Source organism: Notechis scutatus, chromosome Z, assembly GCF_049901735.1.
Source record: "Notechis scutatus isolate UNSWTSFEM ecotype Mainland chromosome Z, rNotScu1.2, whole genome shotgun sequence".
Taxonomy (NCBI): Eukaryota; Metazoa; Chordata; class Lepidosauria; order Squamata; family Elapidae; genus Notechis; species Notechis scutatus.
Window position 1 is genome coordinate 54,399,009 of NC_142025.1, and position 25,757 is coordinate 54,424,765.

Genomic DNA, 25,757 nt, shown 5'->3' on the forward strand with positions numbered 1-25,757 from the left:
AAATATTTTTGATAAATCAGGAATGTTTTTCCAATCTACAGTTGGATTTCTGTACTGAAACCTAGTTTGTTTCACAGTACATCAACTACTGTGGGCTAGGTTCATGCAGTAACTAGATGGATGCTTTGGATTTCTCTAATGGTCCCAATCCTTCTCTCCATTGTTATGCTGGAGTGCAGAAATTCTTTTGCCCTGAGGAGCACACTGGGCCTTTAAGTGGCATATCAGTGAAAGACCAAAAGTACTTGGAGTCAGGATAAAATGTTCAAGAACTTTTGTTGTTCCCTTCAGGGCACATAATGTTAACAATTATACTTATATAGATGGGTTCCAGTAAGTCAGTTAGCACTTTTGTATTACTCTTCATTAAATCTGCATTTTTATTTGACAGGAAACCAAAGCTGTAAATGTAATTTAATCGTCGCTGTCACTCCCAGATTCACTCAACTGCAAGTCATTTCCTGTTGTTAAAAAAAGAGAATTATTTTAATTTCCAATTAAATTCTACATTGATGAATTATGAAATGTTGGCTATCAGAGACATCAAGAGCAAAAATAGGCAGCAATTTTATAAGACCATTAAAGAGTTTACTCCAAGTTGATTAGTTTTTGGTATTCTATTATTTCTGTTCCTGGTGTTCTTTGGCATGATTCATGAGAAGCCCAAATGTTGCAATGATTCCTGTGCAAATCATAAACTCATAGCTTTCTTAAATAGACTTTAGGGTTTTTTATTTGTTCCACCAGACTTAATCCAATAATGGGACTTTGAACAAAGATGAACTGAAGAAACTGTATCCACTGCTAATATCAGTTTCTTTAGACTAAAACTGAATCAGTCAGACGAAGAACAACTGCCCTAAGCTATGAGGCCATGCTGAATAATGAAAATCAGTACTATCTATAGAAAGATTGTGACATAAAGATTAACTATTAAATGTATAAATGAAGTATGTCTTGGAAAAGAAAAATTTAGCTTAAACATTTAGCTTAGGGTTGAACTGTGGAGTCCTTGGTGTTCCCTGATTTTGACTGTTTGCTTGCAGCTATAACAGCCACTCTGATGGACAGACACGAAGACTAGCAGAGTGCATGTATGAACACTAACTGGTAGTCAGAAGACACTCATTAATCTCACAACATGTGTACAGACTCAACCATAACTTCAAGTGAGAAACTGTGAGCATCCTAGGCCAAACTAAATCCAGTATCTCTAGGGAATTCCTGGAAGCTTAGCATTCAGGCAAATCAGTCATTAAAGATATATACAGAGAATCACATTTACAAATCATTCAGAAGATAGTAAAAAACCTAAGGAAGAAACAAAAAGACCAGAACACATCCTTTCCAGCAGTCAATACCCAGAAAAGCAGAGATTAATACCAGACAAACAAGCAGAAAGCAATATCCTACCCAAGGAATCCATGATCTTATGACAAAGAGCCTCGATGGTACAGTGGTTAAAATCAGGTGAGCTGCTGGGGATTCGCAGGGGTTCAGGAGAGCCCTTAGCTAAGATTCTGTACAGTTCGGAGAACCCCCAAATCCCATTCTTGGCTGGCCCCACCCCACCGAGGAGTCCCCGCATGGGCCGTTTTGGATGCAGGTGAGTGCAGGGCGTGCACGGAGGCTTGAGGGTGAAAAAGGGGTCTCCTGGAAGCTCAGGAAGACCAGAAATGGGCCCGTTTCCAGCTTTCAGAGAGACTCTGAAGCCTGGGAAGAACAAAAGCACCCTCCCGCCATGGTGCAGGAGGCCAACTAGGCCATGGCCACGCCCACCCAGCAACCGGGCAGAGAACCCTTTGCTAAAAATTTTGAAACCCACCCCTGGTTAAAATGAAGCATTGTAGGAAAACTACCCACACCTTGGGGTTTGAGCCTGATAGGGCTCAAGATTGACTTAGCCTTCCATTTTTCTAAGGTTGGTAAAATGAGGAACCAGATTGTTGGGGGCAATATTCAAATAACACTTCTATATTGTAAACTAACTAGAAAGTGCTCTAAAGCACTACTGGGTGTTGTATAAGTTTAAATGCTATTGCTATTAGCCAAGTAATGAAACATCTGCAAGCAAACGATCAATTTAGAGACTAGCAAGGACTCAACAGAAAAAAGGGTGTTTGTGAGTAATGTGCACAAATATCATTGTTATCTGCAGTCTCATATCCACAAATAATTATAGAAACTAAGCCTACAAACATTTTTGTATCTGCAAAAAATGTAAATGTTACACATGGCAAAAAAGCAGACAAGCTTTGGTGGATGCATAAATATATTTTTGAAAGGATTATATCATCTAAGCAACATGTCTATACTTGTTCTTCCTTCTCACTTAGTTGCAACTAGATTGTAAGAATTTAAGTAGCTTGTGACTTTTATCACCTTTCAAATTGCTTTTCTAGCTGATGGTGGGAGTTACCTGTATTATACCATATTGCTTCCCCACTACCTGCAGTTGTTTCAGGATCTCTAGTGAACAACCTCTTGAATGTGCCACTGGATGCTCATCTTCTCCACATATAATTTATGAATTACTGATTTCCATAAGTTATGTGTGGGCAGCATGACAGAAATTAATGCAAGCAAGTTGTAGGCAGCATCACCATTTTATGGGGCTTCTGAATGCTAGTGATGCTTACAGACTATTCCCACAGTAGGTCTCTTGAAAGAGGCTAGTTGCCAAAAGGGTGCCACATGGATCCATCCTGATTGAGCTGATCCAATGGGATGCATTTCAATTGGGCATGAAAGATGAGGGAGTAGAGATAATTACACAGACAACTCCTATGGGAGGTTAACCACAGATTCTTGTACATTACTCCCCAATTCCTATAGATAAAAAATCTTGTTATTTTAGTATTGTTATCCTTCAGGAATGAGGACAACTTGTACATAGAGCAGCCTTCCTGAGCAGAATGCCCTCATTAAATCTTAGTTTACAGTCCTCATAATTTCCAGGTTGCACTTATGTTGTATGACTTATATTGTATAATACTTAGTGAAAATAAACTTACTGAGAGTATTCATGAGTTGATTGTTGCCTTGTGCCCTGCCAGTACCATTGGCAATCACATTTTTATTGTTACACTGCTGAGAAGGAGAAGGATGTGCAGTTTCACCCCCATCAGTGCTGGAAGTTTCATCACAGCTCCCAGAGGAACTCTCAGATTCAGATGAACTGCTGCTACTACTGCTACTCATCTGCTCAATAATTTCAACCTCAGCTCTTAGTTCTAGAATAAAAATAGGAGGGTCATTTTTAAAGTTTAATTATTCATTAAAATATAGCCTGAGTTTTCTTAAGAAGTTCAAGATCATATAGATAGCACTTTCCCCTGCAATTCTAATTCCCTGTATGGTTGATTTTGGCCTAGGACTGAGATTCTAATTTTAACTTAACTATAATGCCCCATTGGATCTCAATTATTTAGCCTACCTCAATAGTCCATGGTTTTAAAAGATGTAAGTCTTAATTAAATTAGATTTGGTTTCAATTAATATAATTGTGAGGTGGCTGGGTGGTGAAGGTTATAAGTTGTGCTGCCATTGGAAAAATATACTGAATGAAATATACTTATGGGGATGGGGGAGTAATAGATTTTCTTTCCATCTCAGACAGTAGGTAAGTGTTAATAAGTAATAAGTGTAATAAGTTAATAAGTAATAAGTGTTCTACCTCTTTTAATATCATCCAATTGAGGCTCTGGTGAAGGATTGTCTTTCATTGGTGAAGTTTTAGGTCCAGCTGCAGGCTTTGTAGGAGCTCTGAACTGGATGGAAGATTGTGCAGCTCGAGTAGATTGCTGTTCTATTCGTGCTTGGATTTTACTGCTGCCTTCAGCTCTGAAAGGAAATGTTTAAAACAGATAACATGTATAATATGTAATTGATTTCCATAACTTATCATAACCTTAATGTATTTTGAGTCATGTTATTTAATTATCTTAAGAAAAAGAAGCCTTTACTACTGGTCTCATATTGGAAATAATTCCAATCCTCCTTTCAGACAAAGAATCTTTATATCTAATGTAATTGGGTCCATTCTGCAAATGTTATTCCCTTACATTGCTTCTCCTTACAGAGCAATTTTTCCAATTCTAATCCTTCTTGGTAACTGAGGGAATTAAGGAATTAGGATTGGTACAGTCTTTTGAGAGAGATGGGCATCTTAGAAATATGATAAACAAAATCTAATTTCTACTCTCTCATTTTCTCTGATCTTACTAAATTTTAAACCAGAGTTGTGTAAATAAATAATACTAATGTACCACTTATGGAACTGCTAAATTCCTGTTCTTTAAATTGGAGAAGGAAAATTAAACTTTCCCAAGAATGTTTAAAAATTGAAAACATCACCTAGCCTAGGTCAGGGGTGTCAAACTCACAGCCCGTAGGCCAGATGCATCATGTGCTGCCACCCCCCGCCCAGTTTAGCGAAGGGGAAAAAAGTCCCGATACATCATGTGATGCCACCATGATGTGAGTTTGACACCCCTGACCTAGATCATTTCTTCAGTAACTTTACTAATGACTGATAAGTTCAGTGTTGATTAATGTTTTAATATGGAGAGAAAGCATATTGGATATACTTGAAGTAGCCATTTCACTTAAGAGTGGAGGTTAAAGACTATGTACTAGATTAGGTTTTTTCTCATCATTTTGATATTTAATGTTTATTATTTTATATAGTCAAGATAAAAGCAGGAGATAAAAGAACAGTTTATTTCAGAAGGAATTATACTTTGTGCTGATCCATATTGGCCCCATATGTTTGTGCCTATGTTACCTTGTCTTTTTGACTTGAATGCTGGTGCTTAGCTTTTCAAGCACATATTCTCCAGTATCATGGTTAATAATAAGTACACAGTCTTTTTGATAAGGCCTTTTGTTTCCTTTGAATACAGTCATTGGAGGTGTAGAACCCTGATGTTCAAGAAAAGTAAATAATATATTTAAATCTAAATAACTATTTATGTGCAGGTCAAGAAAATCAAATATAATAAATAGCATAATCAATGCTAAAATCCAACTCAGAAGATTATGCTTTAATTGGTATTTTCTTGATATTTTGTTCTATGATGGTCATTACTATATTTTTGATGCAAGAAAAATCATATTTACTTTGGCAAAATTGCTATATATTCAGTATAGAACTTGCTATTTACAAAAATGATTTATTCATTTGCTAATTTAAAAAAAACCAATTGTCTGTATACTGAGTTTGCTACAATGAAGAAACATCTGAAATTAGAATAACACTGCTCATAAACCAGTAGGGAAGTATTTGTTGATTTTGCTACAATAGATTAATATGGCTAACTTGGTGACTATAAACATTTCATATTAAATATTATTCTCAATGCAGATAGGCAATGCAACAAAATCTTTTATTTATAGTTCAGAATATAGTTTACCAAAAAAATCAAACAAAAAGTTAGTTATGCTTCAATATCTCAAACAAATATATCATCAATATTATTTATATCCAATATCAGAAATAGATTTACAGAACTTAACATAATTCTAGAGAATGCAGAAATATTATTTTATGAATCCTTCAATACTCATTAAAATTCATATATAGCCAAAATAATATTATGCAATGAAAACAATGATCCAATGTTTTAAATATAATATCTATATAGAAAGTTGCCAGAAATTGAGAGGGATACATATTTGCTTTAGATTGATTATTGCAAGTGTGCATGCCCTGAAACATCAGACTATTATAAACCTCACAAGCACACACTAATCTTTATATAGATTCCATATAAGTCTGAAAAAAAATTGTTAAGGACCTGCCTCAACTATCTTCTCAGGAAAGCAGGACTCTTGGTAGTTCAAAAGGAAATTTTTACTGAGACAAACTGATTGCAGAGAAGTCAGTGGAATCTGAAGTTTCCACCCAAGCATTAAGCTATTTTTCTCTCTTCAAACCCCACCCCAATTCCTCAGTCCACAAGTAGCCAATAATATGTTGCAAAGGTGTTTTGAGAACTCCGAGACGTTAGCTTGATAGTAGTTCACACTCAGGGTGCTGTGATCTTGGAAAGCTAGAACCAGCTGGGAGGAAACAAAGCCCATCCATTGCCCACTCCCTAAATCTCATGCATTACAGCAAAAGTGAAAGCATGCAAATAATTCAGTTCCAACAACTTGCTCCCTCCTCCCTCAGAATGGCAGCATCCCTAAGAGGGCTTGACAAAAGTACTATAAATCCTATATAAAGATGCATTATATTGATGATTTGGTTCATTAATGCAGCAGCATCTTTCTTCAAGCTTGCCTGGAAATCAGAAGTGCTTATTTCAATGATACTGTAAAAAGTTGTATTTGTAGTCAGGCCAACGTATTTCTTTGCAATTATTCTCAAAGTATGCACAGCACATTCGACAGACAGTTGTTAAAAATGATGTTTCTCTTAAACAAGTGTTAATTCCCACAAATTGTTTTTATGAAGTATGTCATGCTCCCCTTGGCTACGTATGAAAAGTTCAGAGCAAAGCTTGTAAGAAGCTTGACACAGAAGGCAAATCCCCAATATAACATATGGTAAACTTACAGGAATATGTGGTAATGTAATTGTGACTTCATCTCCTTTACCAACTTGAAGTTCTCCTTCACAAGATGTATCTATAGATGCTGGTTTAAAATCATCTAGAGGATACAATAATTGATATTAAACATACATCAGATTATAAAGGATGTTTTATGAGTATTTATTTATAAACAATCTTATTACTACTTGAATTTTATTCTTTTCATTGGCATTCAAAAATAATTTTGGAGCCATCTTAAGAGTGAATGTGCAGAATATGAATTAAACTGAATTATCACCTTATAATGTTCTTCTGCTAATATTCATTCTTTGTTAGCCAATACACAGCATACTTCATTTTTTATCTGCTATATCTATTATCTGCTATAAAAAATAAAAATGAAAAGTCTTAATTTTAAAAAAAATTATTGACCCATTTTTCTTAAAGTTCACTATAAGGCCAGTTTTTGTTTTAAATGGCAACTCTGTAAGTGGCCAACTCTACCAACTTTTTTCTAGAAATGTTCTTTCCTGGTGCTCCGAATAGATATTAATCAATATCCTGTGCTATTAACTGTAATTATAAGTTTTAACTTGCCTTTTTCTTTGAGTGTTGGAAATTACGATTCCCCTCTCTTCTAGGAAAACATTAGAAGGGGAAGGAAAATTCCCCTAAAAGGGGAGGTGAAAACACAAGCAGGGACAGCTCCATTAGCCCCCACCTTTGTAGGGGATACACATTAGCTAGGACTATAAAACAATTACTTCTACCAAGATCCCAGGAAGAGATTCCGATCTCAAAAAACATGAACTTGAACACAAATCAAAGTCTTCAAAGATTCACACCTACAAATCAAAGAACTTGAAGTGTATAAGAGAGAGGTTTTCCTACTCACTTATTAGATTAATCCTAGGAACACTGTGATATTTCTTTAAAAAAAAACTTTTATAGTTTTTTAAAGATACATAAACAAACACAACATAAAAACATCAAACCATCTTCCATATATGTACATACAATGTGTCGGTTGGTTTACAAATTGTTTTGTGCTTCCGCTTCATAGTCTTCAATTAGAATTACATTGTATATGTTCTCATATTGCCAATCAAATATTCCTAAATACATTAATATCTTTGTTAATCAAACATTTGACTATACTATTATTCATTCATGTTTTATGAAATAATCCGTATTTTGCTTAATTTATTTTATGACAATTCATATTTCCATCTCAAATCTATCCTATAATCATTTTGTAGATATAATTAAAAAATACATCTTTATATATTCATTATGTTCTAAAAATCTACATATTTCATTACCATTTTTATTGTCTAACCATTGATAGAATAGATCCCAAATTTTATAAAATTGTTTATCTTCTTGTTCTCTGATTTCAAATGTCAATCTACTCATTTCAGCACATTCCTTTATTTTCTTAATAACTTCCTCCTGTGTTGGTATTTTCTCATTTTTCCAGTTTTTAGCAAATATGATCCTAGCCGCTGTTAATACATTTACAATCAGGTATTTCAGGTCTTTACTATATATTTCAGGTAAAATTCCCAATAAAAATATCTCTGGTTTCAAGTCTATATGCTTTTTTGTCATTTTTTCCAACCATGTGTGGATTTTAGTCCAATATTTTTTGGCATCCACGCACGTCCATCACATATGGTAATATGAGCCAGGTATCTAATGACATTTCCAACATTTTTCAGATTTGTTCTTGAACATTCTTGCTATTCTTGTTGGGGGAAAATGCCACCTGTAAAACATCTTATACAAATTTTCTTTATATGCTGTTGACATTGTCATTTTATAATTTTGAGACCACAATTTTTGCCATTTTCATCAGTACCTGTCAAAATCTTATCTAAATCAGTCAATTTATCATAGAAACCTTCTGTTTTAGAATCTTTATCATACCTAGAATGGGCGTTGGTGCTTACCTGATACGCCCGTTCTCGTCGAGCTGCGTAGAGCATCCAGATAGTGGGAGGTGCTCCAGTCTTCACTCTAACAGGCTGAGCTATAATTGCGGAACGCACCTCCTCCTTCCACGTGACTCCATCCACGCGTTCCCAGTTTTTACGAAGACGAGAAGACCAACAGCAAACATCCTCTCGTTCTAACTATGAAAAACACTTAAACAACTGTAAACTGATTAAATCGTTGGCCGAAACAGGATTTCCCCCACCAGACGGACCAATCAGGGTGGGGCTGGATGCTCTATGCAGCTCGACGAGAACGGGCGTATCAGGTAAGCACCAACACCCATTCTCCGTAGAGCTGCTGCGAGCATCCAGATAGTGGGACATACCAAAGCCTGGCTTGTCCTACGGGAGGGACTCCGTCTGGTCCGGAATCTCCTCTGATTCACCCACCACCTGCTGAAGGACTCGCCTACCAAAGGATGCCTCTGCTGAAGCATAAACATCGATCTTATAATGGCGTATGAAAGGGGATGGAGACGCCCAAGTGGCCGCTCGGCAAATATCATGGATCGATGCCTGAGTAGCCCAAGCTGCCGAGGTAGCCGCGCTCCTTGTAGAGTGAGCGGTTAGTCCTTTAGGAACAGGGAGAGCCTGAGACACATAGACTTTGGATATGGTAGCTCTGATCCAACGGCCAATAGTCGACGAAGACGCCTTGCAGCCCATCGTTCTTGGTTGAAAGGACAGGAACAGCGACTCTGACTTCCGGATAGGTTGAGTACGGGAAATGTAAATACGAAGAGCTCGTCTGACATCGAGAGAATGCCACTGCCTCTCCCTCTCTCGAGAAGGTTTGGGACAGAAATTGGGGAGAACTAGTTCCTGTGATCTGTGAAAGGCCGAGTTGACTTTAGGTAGAAAAGGCGGATCAGGTCTCAGGACCACCCGATCAGAATGAAAAATACACAGGTCCTTTCGGACGGATAGAGCTGCAATTTCAGATATCCGTCTAGCGGACGTGATTGCTACCAGAAATACCACTTTAAAAGTGAGGAACTGTAGTGACACCTCCCTGAGTGGCTCAAAGGGAGGTCTAGTCAATGCCACTAGAACCTTGTTAAGGTCCCAAGTCGGATACCTGTGGACTGTTGGCGGGTGCAAGTTAGTGGCCCCTCTAAGGAATGAACGAATGCGAGGGTGAAGTGAAAGTGAGACGGATGAGCCGCCAGAGACGACGGTTGCCAAGGCTGCCACTTGCCTTCTCAAGGTGTTGGGGGAGAGACCCCTGTCCAACCCATCCTGCAGAAAGGCCAGTATCTGCGCTATTGATGGAGAAAGTGGATCAATGAGAGACTTATGGCACCATTCACAAAAACGGTTCCAGGTAGCGTTATATATGCGAGTGGTAGAAGGCCGTCTCGCCGCCAAAATGGTGTTGATGACCTGCATGGAAAAACCTTCGTTTCTTAGACGCTCCCGCTCAACCTCCAAACGGCCAACTGAAGCCACTGTGGGTCCGGGTGCTGAAGGGGCCCCTGGGACAGCGAGGCTTTGTTTGGCGGAATCCTCCAAGGAGGGGCCACCGATAGGTTGCGAAGATCCGCAAACCACGGTCTCCTGGGCCAGTAAGGAGCCACCAGGAGAATCTCTGCCCTCTCGAGGATCAGCTTCTGGATCACCCTGGGAATCAACGGAAGAGGTGGAAAGGCATAAAGGAGGCCTGGGGGCCAGCGACAACGCAGAGCATCGTGGTTCTCCGCCCCGTTGGAGGGGTACCGCGAGAAGAACCTTGGCAATTGGGTGTTGTGTTGCAACGCAAACAGGTCCACGAGGGGCAGACCGAAGATCGCTGAGGCTTCCTTGAACAGAGAGGGGTGCAGCCGCCATTCCGCCTGGTCTAGGGTGGCTCTGCTCAACCAATCTGCCTGGACGTTTGAAACCCCGGAGATGTGTTCTGCTTTTATGGATAACACGTTGGCCTCTGCCCAACGACAGAGTCGCTCAGCCTCTTTCACGAGGCTTACCGAATGAGTGCCCCCTTGACGGTTGATGTGAGCCTTGGTCGTAGTGTTGTCCGTCAAGACCAAAACATGTCGCCCTCTCACCTGTGGAAGGAATGATCGCAAGGCCAGGAAGACCGCGTGGAGCTCCAGCCAGTTGATGCTGCAGCGGCGCTCGGGTGCTGACCAGGTTCCCTGAGCGGAAAGAGACTGCGTGTGGCCCCCCCATCCGGATAAACTGGCATCTGTCGTGAGAGTAATCCTTTGGGGCTCTCTGAAAAGATGACCCTTGTTGTTGGCGGGTCTGGTCCACCAGAGGAGGGAGGCGAGGACTCTTGGAGGAACTCTCACCACGGATCTTGAATTGCTCCTTCCAGAGCGTTGATAAGGTAGCAGGAACCATTGCAGCGCTCTGGAATGAAGACGGGCCCAAGGGACAATGGATATGCATGATATCAACTTGCCAAGTAATTTGGATAATTCTAGCAATGAAGCTTTCCTAGCCCGTCTAATGACCCTGATAGAGTTCTGGATGCTGTTAAATCGTTCCGGGGAAAGGAAGACCTTCCCCTCAACCGAGTCAATTACCGCCCCTAAATGAGCTATTCGGGTGGAGGGAGTAAGCTGACTCTTTTCCCAGTTCACCAGCAGACCATGAGCCTGAAGGACCGAGAGGGTAGTCTTTGTGTCTTCCTGGGACTGGAGTTGGGTAGGAGATAGTATAAGTATATCATCCAGATAGCAGTGGATGTGGATGGGGAAATGTCTGAGATGAGCCGCCAGAGCTGCCAGTACCTTAGTGAAGGTCCGCGGAGCCGAGGCCAGCCCAAACGGAAGGGCCACATACTAGAAATGGTGGCCATTGTAGCAGAACCTAAGATACCTATAGAATGAGTGGTGGATGGGAATATGAAGGTATGCCTCTGAAAGGTCAATGGAAGTGAGCCAGTCTCCTTTCCTGACACCCTGGAGAATGGACTGAAGAGTATGCATTTTGAATTTCTGGTGGACAAGATAACGGTTGAGTCTCTTAAGGTCTAAAATGGGCCTCCAGCCTCCGGAGTGTTTAGGGACTAGAAAAAGGTGGGAATAGAAGCCTTGTCCCTGCTGAGCGGATGGCACCGGCTGTATAGCTCTGATGTCAGAAAGGTGTTTGATAGCGGCTTCTACGAGAATCCGCTTAGAACGGTCTCTGGATAAAGGAGAAACCATGAAATGATTTGGGGGGGTAGAAGAAAAGTGAAGGGAAAGACCAAACTTAACCGTGTCTTTGACCCATGAATCGGAGGTGGATGAAGCCCATTGGTCGGCAAAGTATCGTAGCCACCCCCCAACCGGATACGGGGCTGAGGGCCTATCTGGGGCGCCGAGAGGCCTTGCTCCCAGCTCCCCGGAAGGGCCTCCTGTAGCCGGTCCCTCTCCTGTTCCTATCTCCCGATTCACCTCTGTCCTGAAAGGCAGGTCGAAATGACGGGGGCCTCTGGAATCTAGGCGTGAAGGGAGAATGAAAGGAGGACCGAAAGGATCCCCTGCGAAAGGACTGGGAGGGTCTGGGCTCTTGCCTACGAAAAAGAGAAGGAAGGAATTTTCTCTTATTCTGACTCTCCATTAACAGTGGTTCCAGGGCCGGGCCAAACAATTTTCCTCCTGAGATAGGGGCGGACGCCAACTTAGCCTTATTTTTAATGTCGGCCTGCCAATGTTTAAGCCAAAGCAGGCGTCGGGCTGTCACATGGGAAGAGATGGCACGAGAAGCAAACTTAACCGAATGAAAGGTGGCATCGGCCGCAAACTCAGCTGCGGCCGTTAACTTGGCAATGTCCTTAAGGACCCTGGTATTAGACGGGGAAACATGTTGCTTCAACTGTCGAAGCCATCGAATGGACGATCTGGTAAAAAACGATGCCGCCGTGGCCGATCGGATGGCCCAGGCATCCGCCTGGTGTGCCCGCCGTAGAGCCATCTCGGCCCGCTTATCTTCCGGCTTCAGTGCCTCCAAAGCATCAGTAGGATTAGAGGATGATGCGAGGCGAACTATGGGTTCATCCACTTCTGGTGTATCTAACAGGGCAGTGAACTCCGTGTCGAGGTTAAAAAACCGTTTATCCTGACTGGAAGGAGCGGGAACAGGCCCAGAGGAGGCCAACTGTCTTGCCACTAAATCGGAAAAGATCGGTGGGGTAGGTATGACCTCAGTTTCAACGACTGGCTACCTGAAGATAGAATCCTCCGGTTCCTCAGAGGGTGTTGGAGGGGGGTCAGAGAGAGGCTGAGAAGTTAGCCCCGATATATTCTTTGCTTTAAAGAGCAAAGACTTGAACATATGAGGCTTGAACAGACCAATAGGGGTGGGCTGGTCAGGAGATAGGCCCTCGTCCTCAGACAACTCTTCCTCCAACTGGTCTATCTTGAAGGGTGTCTCAGAGTACCTAAGGGATTCTCCCTCTAACCCTTCCTCATCCCTGAAGGGTTCAAAGCCCACCTCCTCTTCCTCCTCCTCTTCCTCCCCTTCTGGATAGGGGAGCTCCCTTGTAGACGGTACCTGACCCTGGTGAGGATCCGGCCTAGGTAGGGATCTTCCGGAGATGGAATCAGCTTCAGATGCCCTTGATTGAGGACCAGTTCTGGAAAGGTGCTGGAAGCTTTCAGCAATCTCTTGTCGTATGGCCAGTTGCAACCAATCTCTGATACTGTCTGGAATGATTTCAGAAGAAGGACCCTCTGGGCGCAAGCCTGCAGCGGTGGGCGTGAAAGTAGCTTCAGGCCGGGCGGTCTGGAGGCTTCGAGCGGGAGAACTGCGCCTAGAATCAGAAGGTTGGACTGACAAAGGAAGAGGATTAGTGGGAATAGAGGGGGTAGGAGGGGCTGGTGGTACAGGTTGAGGTTCCCTAGAGTGTCTCTCAAACTCCTTCTCCAAAGCCTTGTGCCGTCTAAGGGCATCCCTTTGGGAAGCTTTGGATGATTCCTCGGTCCGCTTACGCAGATGGTGTGTCTTGGCCTTAGCCTTCAAGGAAGGCCCTCTGGGATTATCTTCTGCCATAATAAATCCTGAATCAGGTAATATTAATACAGAGGCGGTTGGCACGCCTAGGAGTTCGGCCTAGCTGTGGGCCGGCTACCCTAATGTTGGGCCGCGTCCCCCTTTTGGCAAAAAAGTTTTTGTGTAAATCGAAATTTTATTATTATTATTATTATTATTATTATTATTATTATTATTATTATTATTATTATTATTATTATTATTATTATTATTAATTAATTAATTTATTTATTTATTTATTTATTATTTATTTATTTTAAACAAAAAAAGGGGCCAAAGAAAAAAACAATAGGCCAAAAAACTAAACCAAAAAGTAATCTGTAAAAGAACCAATAGATCAAATGAACGCTGGGGTCAGGAAAAAATGATCTAAAGACAGATAGAGAAGGAAAAAAACTACAATAATGGAAAAAAATCGTAATGACCTCCTGAGACAGCCTCCCAACACAAATGGGAAGTATGTGCCTCTCCTCCACCTCTGAGTTGCTGCGGAAAAAGACCAACTGAAGTAAAAAACAGGGCAGCAGGGCACAGAACCACAGGCCCCTTAACAAACAGTAAAAAAAACTTCAAACAGGCCTGCCGGTCCTGTTCTAAGCCTTTGAAAACTCTTCGCAGCAAAAACGAAGCGAGAAAGAGAAAAAAACCAAAAACAAAATGGCGGCCGGCCATGAGATACACTCAAAATGGCCGCCGGAACAAACACACACTCAGAGGAGAGGAAAGCCCCTCGATAGCAAGCAAAAAAAACTGCCAATAACTAGGCAGAACGAGGGGCCTGAGAGAGGAGAGCAAGCCCTCTCTCCTGCGTTCGTGGGGGGAAGGCGCAACGAAGCGCTTTTCAGCGCGCCAGCACAAACCGCTAACGGAAAAAAAACGGCTGGAAAAATCAAAAGGCAGGCACCAGAGTGAGGGGGTGGGGGGGGGGCGAAAAGGCTCTAAACCCCCCAATCTCCCCCTGAGGGGCGAAAATAATCGACCCCTTCTATCAACCAGGCAACCCAAATGCGCAGGGACCGGAGGAAGCAAGGAAAAAAATCAAACCTGACTGCAATTAGAGAGAAATCCAAATTCGGCCAAAGAGCGAAGTGTTAAAGCTGCCTGTTCTGCGAGGCTGAGCTAAAAACTGGGAACGCGTGGATGGAGTCACGTGGAAGGAGGAGGTGCGTTCCGCAATTATAGCTCAGCCTGTTAGAGTGAAGACTGGAGCACCTCCCACTATCTGGATGCTCGCAGCAGCTCTACGGAGAATGTATTTGCGCATATGAAAACCAATTCATCTTTATACCTTGTTCCTCTAGTTTTTGCACAGATTTAAGTTCACCCTTTTCATTCAATATTTCACCGTATCTAACTGTTCCTTTTTGTATATTATAGGATAAGAAAATGCTTCAATAGTCGATAGCCAGACCGGAATTTTCAAATAACATTGCCTTTTAGTCTTCTCCCAATTTAACCAGAGAGACTCCCGTATATAATGTCTTCTAAAATACCCCTGTGTTTTAATTCCTTTATAGCATAAAAAAGCATGCCACCCCAACAACAGATCATGTCCTTCTAGTGTCAACAATCTAGCATTTCTTAATGTTATCCATTCCTTGACCCACATCAAATTTGTAGCTTGGTAGTACAACTCCCAATTAGGCAAACCAAATCCTCCTCTTATTCTAGCATCTTGCAAAAGTTTTAATTTTATTCTCGCTTTCTTACCTTGCCATATATATTTCAACACAATGTTATTTAAATCTTCAAAATAGTATTTTCCAAGCCTAATTGGAATTGTTTGGAACAAATATAAAATTCTGAGTAATTTATTCATCTTGATTGTTGATATTCTCCTATTAATGACAGTTGTAAATTTCGCCAAATCTAGTGCTATCTGCTGCTTAAGTTTAATATAGTTATTCTCTTGCTGTCAAATATATCCCCAAGTACTTGATCTTATTTGTGACCTGGATTTTCAATACATCCGCCAATTCTTCCTTTTGTCTTGATAACATATTCTTTGTCAAAATCTTTGTTTTGTCTTTATTTATTTATTTTCAAAGCAGCCACCTTCCCATATACCTCTATCTTTTCTATCAATTTTAATGCTGTTTCTAGTGGGTCTTCTAAAATAAAAACCAGATCATCTGCGAATGCTTGCAACTTAAATTCTTCCTTTTTAATTTTCATCCCTTTTATATCCTTTTCTTCTCTAATATTTCTGTTTAGCACTTCCAAGGTTAACACGAACAACAAAGGTGACAGTGGGCACCCTTGTCTTGTTCCTTTTCTTATATCAATAGAGTCTGTCAGTTCTCCCTCTATCATTACCTTTGCCGTTTGGTTATGATATATAGCTTCTATTGCTTGGATGAATTTTTTTACCAAAGCCCATCTGTTCCAGCTGTAATAACATGAATCGCCAATTCACATTATCAAATGCCTTCTGTGCATCTAGAAATATCAGAGCCATTTGTTTTTCAGGATGCGCCTTGTAGTATTCCAAGGTGTCCAAGATTACTCTCATATTGTCTTTAATTTGTCTCTTTGGCAGAAATCCATTTTGATCAGGATGAATAAAATTATTTAAATATTTTTAAAGTCTTTCTGCCAATATTGAAGCAAAAATTTTACAATCTGCATTTAGTAGGGAAATAGGTCTATAGTTCTTGATTTGTAATGGGTCAGCCTCTTTTTATGGGGACAAGTGTAATATAAGCTTCTGACCATGATTTAGGTATCTTCTTCTTTAACACAACTTCATTTATAACTTCTAGCAATGGAAGATTCAACGATTCTTGTAGTGTTTTGTAAAATTCCGTTGGAAGTCCATCTGGGCCTGGTGCCTTTCCATTGTTTTGCTTCTTAAATGCTTCAGTTAATTCCATCATTATATTGCTTTCTAACATTATTTCAATCTCTTTAGGTATCTGGGGTAGATTAGCATTCTGTAAGTACTGTTTAACTCTTTCATTGTCAATATTCTCTTGTGTGTATAGTTTCCCATAATAGTCTCGTATAATTTCCTTCTTCTCTTTACTTCCACAGCAAACTTGATCATCTATTAATTGCAATATTTTCCTTGATTCTTTCTCCTTTCTCAGTTTATATGCTAACCATCTACCTGGTTTATTTGCATCTTCAAAATAGTTCTGTTTCGCACCTCTGATTTTCTGTGCTAATTCTTCTTTTTCCATTAATCCCATTTTATGTTTAATTATGTCCATTTTTAACTTAGTGTCCTTTTTCTGTGGCATTTTCTGTAACTCTTTTTCAAGTCCTTTATACTCATCCTCTAATGTCTTAGAGCAGTGGTCCCAAACCTTTTTTATGCCGCGGCCCGGTACCGGTAGAAATGGCTTTCTACCTGGAAAAGCTCACCGGAAGCGCTGGGCGCCGCCATCTTGTTTTGATGAAAAGTGCTTCCGGTGAGCTTTCTACCCGGAAAAGCTCACCGAAGCACTTTTTCATCAAAACAAGATGGTGGCGCCAGCAAACCAGCGACCCGGTAGGATTTGTTCCACGGACGGTACCAGTCCGCGGACCGGTGGTTGGGGACCCGTCTTAGAGGCTAGTTTTTTCGTGGCATTTCTTTTCCTTGTATAGTCTGTTATCAAGCCTCTGGCATATGCCTTCATTGAATCCCATACGTTCTGCATTGATGTGTCTTCTTTTATATTTTCTTTAAAGAAAAAAGCCAGTTCTTTCTCCATCCTCTGTATGAAGTCTTTTTCTTTTAGTATAGTATCTAATGTCCATCTAGATCTTCTTTGTCCTTTCCATTTAATTGTCAAAGTAATGATTTCAATATTTATTTCTTGGATATTAGCTAACAATTCTGTTGACATCCATATCATATCTATTCTGGACCATGATAAATGTCTGTTTGAATAGAAGTGTATTGTTTGGTCTTAGCATTTCTTTCTCTCCCTGTATCTTTTAAATTTATTTCATCTATCATTTTAAAAAAGGATTTAGGGAGAGTTTTTGTTTTGTTGTTTTCTGTGTTGTATAGTCCAATTTATTGTCTACAATTCCATTAAAGTTTCCCATCATAACTATACTAGCATAGTCCAGTTCAATTATTTTCATATGTAGTTTTCTATAAAATTCTTCTTGATTGTCGCTCAGGGCATAGATTGCAATCAGGAGTGTTTTCATATTATTGTCCATTATTTCCACCATTAGTAATCTTCCATTGTCATCGATATAAATCAATTTCGCTGGGATAATATCTTTAATGTATAAAACCACTGCTCTTTTCTTGCATTGTGTCAAAGAAGTAAATATTTTCCGTAACTTTGGCTGTATCAACAGTGGTTCATGTTGCTTTTTAATATGTACTTCTTGTAGGCAGATTATATCAAATTTTAATTTCTCTAATTTATGGAAAGTTTTCCTTCTTTTAATAGCTGAGTTAAGTCCGTTTATGTTAATTGTAATCAGTTTTTTCTCTTACATGATTATACTTTATAGGTAGGTTTGGCAGCTCTCGTAGATCTTGGTTCACGTTGTTCTTTAACTTCCACCTTTCTGCCTACTGCACCACCTTCTTTTTCAGTCGCAATTTGGCAGTCCTCTTGGAATTCAATTAGTGACATTTCTTTTTTTGTCTCTTCCTCTTTTCTTCCAAAAAAAATCTGTATAAAATAATTCAGCTTTCTCAATTGAGTCAATTCTGTCTCTCTGTTCTTGCCATATGAACATTAAACCTTCTGGAATCAGCCATCTATAATTCACCTCTTTTTTAAGTAGCATTTTAGTCAAGAATCGGTATTCTCTTCTCATCTCTCTCACTCTTCTGGATATTTGTTTCAGGACCACAATCTCTTTATCTTTATATTTCAATGTTTTCTCTCTTGCCACTTGCAATATTTGCGTTTTAATGGCTTTCTTTGTAAATCTAATGTGAATTTCTCTTGGTAAGCTATTTGTCATTGCATATCTTGTGAAGATTCAAAAAACCTCATCTATTCCATCCATCATCTTCTCTTTGGTTATTTCCAGAGCTTCAGCCAAGATTTCTATCATTATCTCAGCTAGGTTTTGTCCCTTTTCTTCCTCTATGTTTTGGAATCTGAGATAAAATTCTGATCTGTCCATCTCCCATCTCAGCGTCCCACTTTTATCTTGTTCAACCACAGTTAATCTGCTATCAATATCTCCAATCTTCTTATCTCTTTATCTTCTTCAATTTTTTGGAATCTCTCGTCATATTTCATCATCATTTGTTGAATGTTCTCCATTTTTTCATCAGTTTTTCCTGTTCTTTGTTCAATGTTCTCTGTTCTCTTTTCAATATTCTCTGTTCTTGTTTGTATATTTTGAATTCCTTGCATAATCATCTGCAGCGTCACCTTTTCCTGTTCTTTCTCTTGTTGTAACATCATCTGTATTGAGCGTTGTCCTCCAGATGGTGAAAAGGAAGAAGTAGAAGTTGAAGAACCAGCCGCTGTTAAGTTTCCTGCTCATTTCAAACAATTCAAAATTTTCAGGTTCTTCTAGACCTTAATCCACTCGTGAAATAACCAATTGTAATTCCAAGTAAAAATAGTGGGGAAAAAGAAGCCAAATAAAAAATTTCCTCAGGCTCTTGTATACCTTAATACAATCAATTAGTTAAATAGCAGTAAAAACTCAAAAAAGGAAGAAAAAACCATAAACAGAAAAAGGAAAAAATTGTTAAATCTTGCAGGAGGCGGAAAAATAGAAAATAAAAAACTAAAGAAGAAAAAAAAGGAGTTCTTCAGGTTCTTCAACACCTTAATTCAATTAAAAAGTCTCAGGTATGAAAAGATATACAAAAAAAGGAAGCCACCAAAAAAAAACACCAATATGGAAAGTAAATTAAAAAATACAGGGTAGGGAGAGAGGAAAAAGAAAAAAGACTACTCCCTTAAAAAAAAAGAAGGAAAACATTAATACTAAAGACTTTCCCTTTAAAATAAAATGCAAACGTAAAAATTAAGCTTCAAAAACAAAAGACAAAAACAAGTTCCAAAAAGCCAAAGATCCAAATAGCTATTACAAAAATTAAGCTAATAAGGAGGGGGTTTGTTAAAGTAAGAAACAGCCCAGCTTAAAAAAGTAAAAAGAGCACACTGCACCTTATTTAGTTATCCATGGCTTTTGTTAAATTTTATAACTCTCTTCTCTAGAGTCTTATCGTCTTTTTTCTCTGTAAACTTCAACACCAGTCTCCAACTACTGATAGAAACCCAGAAAAGCACCTGCAATAATACTCTCCCAATGCTCTTCCCTCTATCTTATCAAACAGGCTCAAAGTCCTTGAAAAGAAGTCTCAGTTCTTTCTCAGCTTTGTCTGGTCAAGAGAAAAAAAATATTTCCAAGCCTCTAGTTGGCAGTGTTACAAAGTTTCCTCTGCTTTCACTTTCCCCCCTCCTTTTCCAAACAAGATATAATAAAAATTAATTAAAAAGGAAAAAAGATATTTAAAAAAAAAGACTAAAAGGGAGTCTCTAGCCTAAAATATTATAGTCAAAAAGGAGAAAAGACAAAAGAGAAAAATAGGTAGAAAAAAACCCCAGTCCAGTTTCAAAGTATAAGATCATATATAAAAAGTCCAGCAAAGAAAAAAAAAATAATTTGACTTCCTGTTTAAAATCGCTGCTTAATCACTTCTGTCTAAGATTTTAGAGATTCTTTCTTTTCCTTAGGGTGTCCTTTCAAATCTTAAAGTAAAGAAAAAATTCTCACCAAACTGGCATATTTTCTCTTTCCGTTCTCTTCCATTTTGGAGCTGTCCCAACTTCAGCAGCTTTAATGGCTGCCTCTTTGCTACTGGCAAAAAGAGCTTCTCTTGGATCTACCAGGGACTTTGCGGTATCCCTGGGATCGACAGGATGCGCTTTTTACATTCACCGTCTCTTTGGGACGGTTTAGATCCGTTTGGATGGTCCAGGAGCAAAGATATCGGCAGCGATCTCAGACCTCCAAGATCGCATGCTGTATCGTCGCGACGTCAGCTCCGCCCTCCAGGAACGCTGTGAGATTTCTTATCCGTCTTCCTATTAATAAACTGATTCTGACTTTCAACACAATGACCAAATCATTTTGCACTAAAACCTCCCAGCCGGGAAATTTGAACCCACTAAAGGAAAGAACTTTGCCTTTTTCCTTAAAGGGCAGGGCTTCTTTTTTTCCTTTCCTCAAGAGCTCAAGACAGCACGCATACAGTTATTATTTCAAATCAAGTCATTGGATATGACATAACATTATGCAATATGTAATTATACATTATAAAATAAAATTTGGTTTTAATAAAATAATTAGAGTGGGGAATGTTTGTTAAACATAAACGTTTTGCCTGTTATGCAAAATATGTCATCTGGGCTATGTTGTATTTCTTATGTGACGATACACAAAGAATTGTAAACTTCCTCAGAAACTCACGTTTTACTGTATTTGTTTGAAGACCCCTTAAAATACATCTTTTGTGCAAATCCTGGACTATGGATCTAAGAATTCAGCCTAGTGTGGGGCTGAGGTAAAAACTCCTTTTTATTTTCTTGCAATACTGGAGTTTGTGGGCAGCTTTTTTTAAATTGCCTTTGCTTTTACTTCACCACACTTTCTGGGTGCAAGCAACTCAACGTACACTAAAGAAGGAACAGAAGCAAATGAAAGACCCTCTGGAATTAAAATTACTACCATGCAGGGCTTTTGAGCATGATTTTGGAAATGATTTGCAAATGCTTCCTTCTTGGTCAGTTTCAAAATTTCCATAAAACAATTGTACAATAAGCAACCTTCATGAAATGTTTAGCTCGCTCATCTTTTGGCCTCAAGCATGGCCCCTACCCATCACTGCCTGGATGCTCTACTGCAATCTACAACCATGTTTAAAGATTCTATAAAGATAGCTAGCAGTGCCTTTTAACACAAATAGAAGAATCTGAGCCTTAAAAGCAGGGTGTCTTTATCTGATAAAAACATTTTCAGCAGGAATGGCAAACATATACCTAATATGTAATTAAACCACAGATGGTGGTGAGAGAGGATTAGCAATATTTTCTCTCCTTTCTGCATAGAATGTTAATTTAAAATGATTCTTGTCGTTTTGGCAATTCAGCAGATGGTATATAGGAGGAGCTACACTTTTTGAACCTCTTCTGTTGAGCATCTGGAGGGAGAACTGATTGGCTCATGGTATCCTTGCTAGTTTTCCTTTCTTTTTAATTGAGCAGCTTTTTCACTCATAACCTTCAACTGATTGTTGAGGAACTAGAAACTGAAATTGAAAATTGTATAAACTCCTTTTATGCCTGGAAACTGAAACCTCAGCAACTAAATGTCCAAAGGTGAAGCTCTTTACAGAAGGGATAGGTAGGACTATATTTGCCGAAAATGCCTAATGTTAATCCATAAGTAACAATCATAGTCCACTGATTTAATTGCTTGATCTAAACACTAAACTGTCAACTAACTATTCACATAGCATATTAAACCTGAGTAAATAAAAGCAACTGCTACAGTCACATATTTGTCCAGAATGTTTTGAAAGGGTTATTTTCAAAAAATATACTTTACACTCTGTGCACAATTATTAGGCAAGTTGTATTTGAGATGATTAATTTCATTATTGAACAACTACAATGCTCTTGGTCAATCCAAAATGTTAATAAACCTCAAGCCTGAACATTTAAGAAAGTAAAAGGGAGGTTTTGGTTTTCTTAGGAGTGTATCTACAATTATTGGACAACTATTAGTGTTCAGAATTATTATGCAACTAAACAAAAATTTGCAGATCTCATTCATTCATTTGCATGTTAAAGTGAGAATAATAAACACTCAAAATGTACAAATAAACATTTCTGACATTTCACACACACACAAAAATCAGTGATCAATATAGCCACCCTTCTTTTCAGGAACCATAAGCCTTCCATTCATGGAGTCTATCAGTTTCTTAATTTGTTGATGATCAATTTTTGTGCAGCAGCAACCACAGTCTCCCAGACACAGTTCAGAGAAGTGTAGTATTTCCCTTCAATGTAAATCTCCCATTTAAGAAGGGCCCACAAGTTCTCCATAGCAGTGGTCACCAACCGGTGGGCTGCGGCCCACTGATGGTCCATAAGAAAATTATGGCGGTCTACAGAGAAATGCCCCCCCCAAAGCAATTAATCCAGGTTGCGCAGGAACACAAGGCTGTGCTGCCCACGTGGCTCGCCCACCTGCTGGCCCCCACCCTTCGGCCAAGCGCAAACTTGCAAAAAGCAGCGCAGAGGGGGCTGGCAGCACAGGCAGGCTGAAGCAGTGATGGAGATGGCCAGAAGGTGCAGGAGCGCCATGCTACTTGCATATGTACAGCACTCCTGCACTTTCCAGCTCGCTTCTCCTGGCTTGGGCTCTTCCTCAATGGTCACGGGCTGTAGAGATGGCCCGGGACAGGAAAAGTACAGCTGGTGGTGGTAGGAGGGAGCGGAGTGGGCAAGTCTGCGCTCACCATCCAGTTCAGAGGTCCGGAATGGGGCATCAGTGTCAGTTGGCACTCTGCTCTGCTGTCCCCCCACCCCCCCATCGCTGGCCGGGGAAAGCACAGAAAGTGAGCAGAAACATAGCTCTCACTGGGGCGAAAGAGCTGAGATTGAGGAAGGCACAGGCAAAAAATGCAAGCTGCTACATTTGAAAAACACCGCTTTCTGTTGCCTGTGCCTTCCCCGATCTCTGCTCTTTCGCCCCAACAAGAGCTATGTTTCTGCTCACTTTCTTTTCCTGTGCCTTCCCCCGGGCAGCGATGGCTGGGGCCATGGAGGGGGCCGCAGAGACGTCAGGGCTGTTTTCCCCCCTCAGCAAGCCAGGCCTGGAGGAACACAAAGAATTGCGGGCGAGCGCCGGAGAAAGGCATGTTGGAAATGCCAACACACATTTCCAGCGCATTCTCCTCTGTCCCGAAGTAGGATTGAGTGAGGGGAGGGAGCAGGGGGAAGGGCAGGAGGGCTGGCTTTCCCTTGGCATGGGGCGTGAGGGGGGGGGAGACCAAATGCCCAGACCAAAAGAGCACTGAGGAAGACGGGCTCCTAATAACCAGCCTGTTTGTGCAGGCAAGAGCTCAAGCTTTTCTGGGCTCGACACACACACCCTTTGAACTTCACACAGATCTGGAAGGGGGCCATATTATTCTTTCATCTTTAAACCCTTTAGTGGCTAGCCACACAGTACTTTGATGCATGCGATGGAGCATTGTTCTGCACAAGAATCATGGTCTTCTTGAAAGATGCAGACTTTTTCCCGTACCATTGCTTGAAGAAAGTGTCTTTTAAAAACCGGCAGTAGGTTAGGGAGTTGATTTTGAGTCCATCTTCAACCCAAAAAAGTCCAACTAGCTCATCTTTAATAATACCAGCCCATAGTACCCTACCTCCAGCTTGCTGATGTCTGAGTCAAAGTGGAGCTCTGTGCCCATTACTGATCTAGCTACGGGCCCATCGATCTGGTCCGTCAAGAGTCACTCTCATCTCATCAGTCCATAAAACCTTTGAAAAATCTGTCTTCAAATATTTCTTGGCCCAGTCTTGCCATTTCAACTTCTATACCTTGTTCAGTGGTGGTCAGGTTTCAGTCTTTCTTACTTACTTTCTTAATTCTTACTTACTTCAGTCTTTCTTACTTACTGAGCACTGAAAACCTTGTACTTCTGGGCACTCCAGGTAGATTGCATCTGGAGGATAATGGATTTCTGGTAGCTTCAAGTTCAATTCTTCTCAAAACTTTGGCAGTTAACATGTCTTTTTTTCTCAACATGTTTCTTGTGACCATGTTGACCATGGTGACTGTTTGCAACAAAATGTTTGATGGTTCTGTGGTTCTCCCCAATATCTTAGCAATTTCAAGAGTGCTGCATCTCTCTGAAAGACTTTTTACAATTTTTGACTTTTTAGAGTCAATTAAATCTCTTTATTGGCCTATTTTACCTGAGGAAAAGAACCTGCCGAATAATTATGCACACCTTGATATAGGGTGTTGATCTCCTCAGGTCACACCATCCCTCATTACATAAAAACACATCACCTGATATGCTTATATCCATTAAGCCAGGGCTGTCAAACTCCCGGCAGGTGGGCCAGATGCATCACATGCTGGCCATAGTCAAGCCCAATTTAGCGAAGGGGGAAAAAGTTCTGATACATCATGCACACCTCCTTGACGATGTGAGTTTGACACTCCTGCACTAAACATTTAAGTTTATACAGCTTGGAGGGGGAAATATGCATTAAAATGATGATATGGTCAAAATACTCCCTTGCCTAATAACTGCGCACAATGTAAACCAACCATATTGTGGTTTAAAACAGTGGCTTTATTCCCACAAGAATACAATTGCCTTAATCCTCACAACACAGGGATCCACAAACTATCTAACTGTATTAACACTTTTTGTGGATATTAGTTATTAAAATCTCTAGATCATCATCCCCCTCCAGGTGAGATCTACACCCATACCTTTGGCTTGTGGAAAGGGCCTGAAAACCTGGCTCTGCCAATTGATCTGGGCTCCGATGGAAATGTGTCATTCTGGAGGTGGTTAATGGACTGAGGTAAGCCCCCATCTCCTCCCTGTGTATATCTGCTATATTCCTTCCCATCTTTGTTGATTTAAATCACTTTTAGTGTTAATATTTATTGTTTTACTTATTGTAAGCTGCCTAGAGTCGCCCTAGGAGAGATGGGCAGCATATAAATCTAATAAACAAGCAAACAAACTATTCTCTAAATACTAAAACCAACCACATATCAGAAAGCGAGTTCAATTGGACTTACTCCCACAGAAGTGTAGGTATGCCTACCCCAACATAGTGCGCTCCAAAGTACTGAACCCCAGCACGCATCAACCGCTTGTCTGAGGATGATGGAGTTTGTAATCCAAACCTTAGGAGTGGACCAGGCTGGGGAAGACTGCTCTACCCACTTACCTGGGAGTAAGTCACATTGAACTCAGTGAACCCTGGTTTCGGTTAGGCAGGCATAGGTTAGCGCGGTTAGGGCCTTCTTTTGACACGAGCCAGGCCAGCTTAATTAAGCCGATCCTTTCAGGTCGCCGGCCTGGCCTACAAGCGCCGCTTCTGCCGGGGCACTCACAGCGAATGGTGTGAAATGAGGCTTTAGGGTGCCGTTCGAAGCTTTCGCCCAGCTGCAGAGGATGCTCCTCCTTGTCCAGCAGCGGGTTCGCCACGCCGTTCATAGTTACTGCGGCGCCAGCCGAGAACAAGAACCCCCGCAGCCGCCCAGCTCC

The 25,757-nt window shown here is 40.5% G+C and overlaps 1 protein-coding gene across 2 annotated transcripts; it reads right to left on the reverse strand.

Annotated features, from left to right (window-relative positions):
• Window positions 1-349: 349 nt before the first annotated feature.
• Window positions 350-25,738, reverse strand: EAF1 (ELL associated factor 1). 2 transcript variants are annotated; one of them, XM_087946144.1, is made up of 7 exons: window positions 25,604-25,738; window positions 7,310-7,384; window positions 6,563-6,657; window positions 4,787-4,923; window positions 3,677-3,843; window positions 3,015-3,233; window positions 350-461 (listed from the first exon to the last, which is right to left on the reverse strand). In XM_087946144.1, the coding sequence occupies exons 2-7, from the start codon at window positions 7,344-7,346 to the stop codon at window positions 415-417; spliced, it is 702 nt and encodes a 233-aa protein (XP_087802270.1). In that variant the 5' UTR covers window positions 7,347-7,384; window positions 25,604-25,738; the 3' UTR covers window positions 350-414. The 2 variants fall into 2 exon arrangements, with proteins under 2 accessions (XP_087802270.1, XP_026542010.1); XM_026686225.2 differs by lacking the exon at window positions 7,310-7,384 and having other exon boundaries at window positions 25,604-25,736.
• Between the last annotated feature and the right edge of the window lie 19 nt (window positions 25,739-25,757).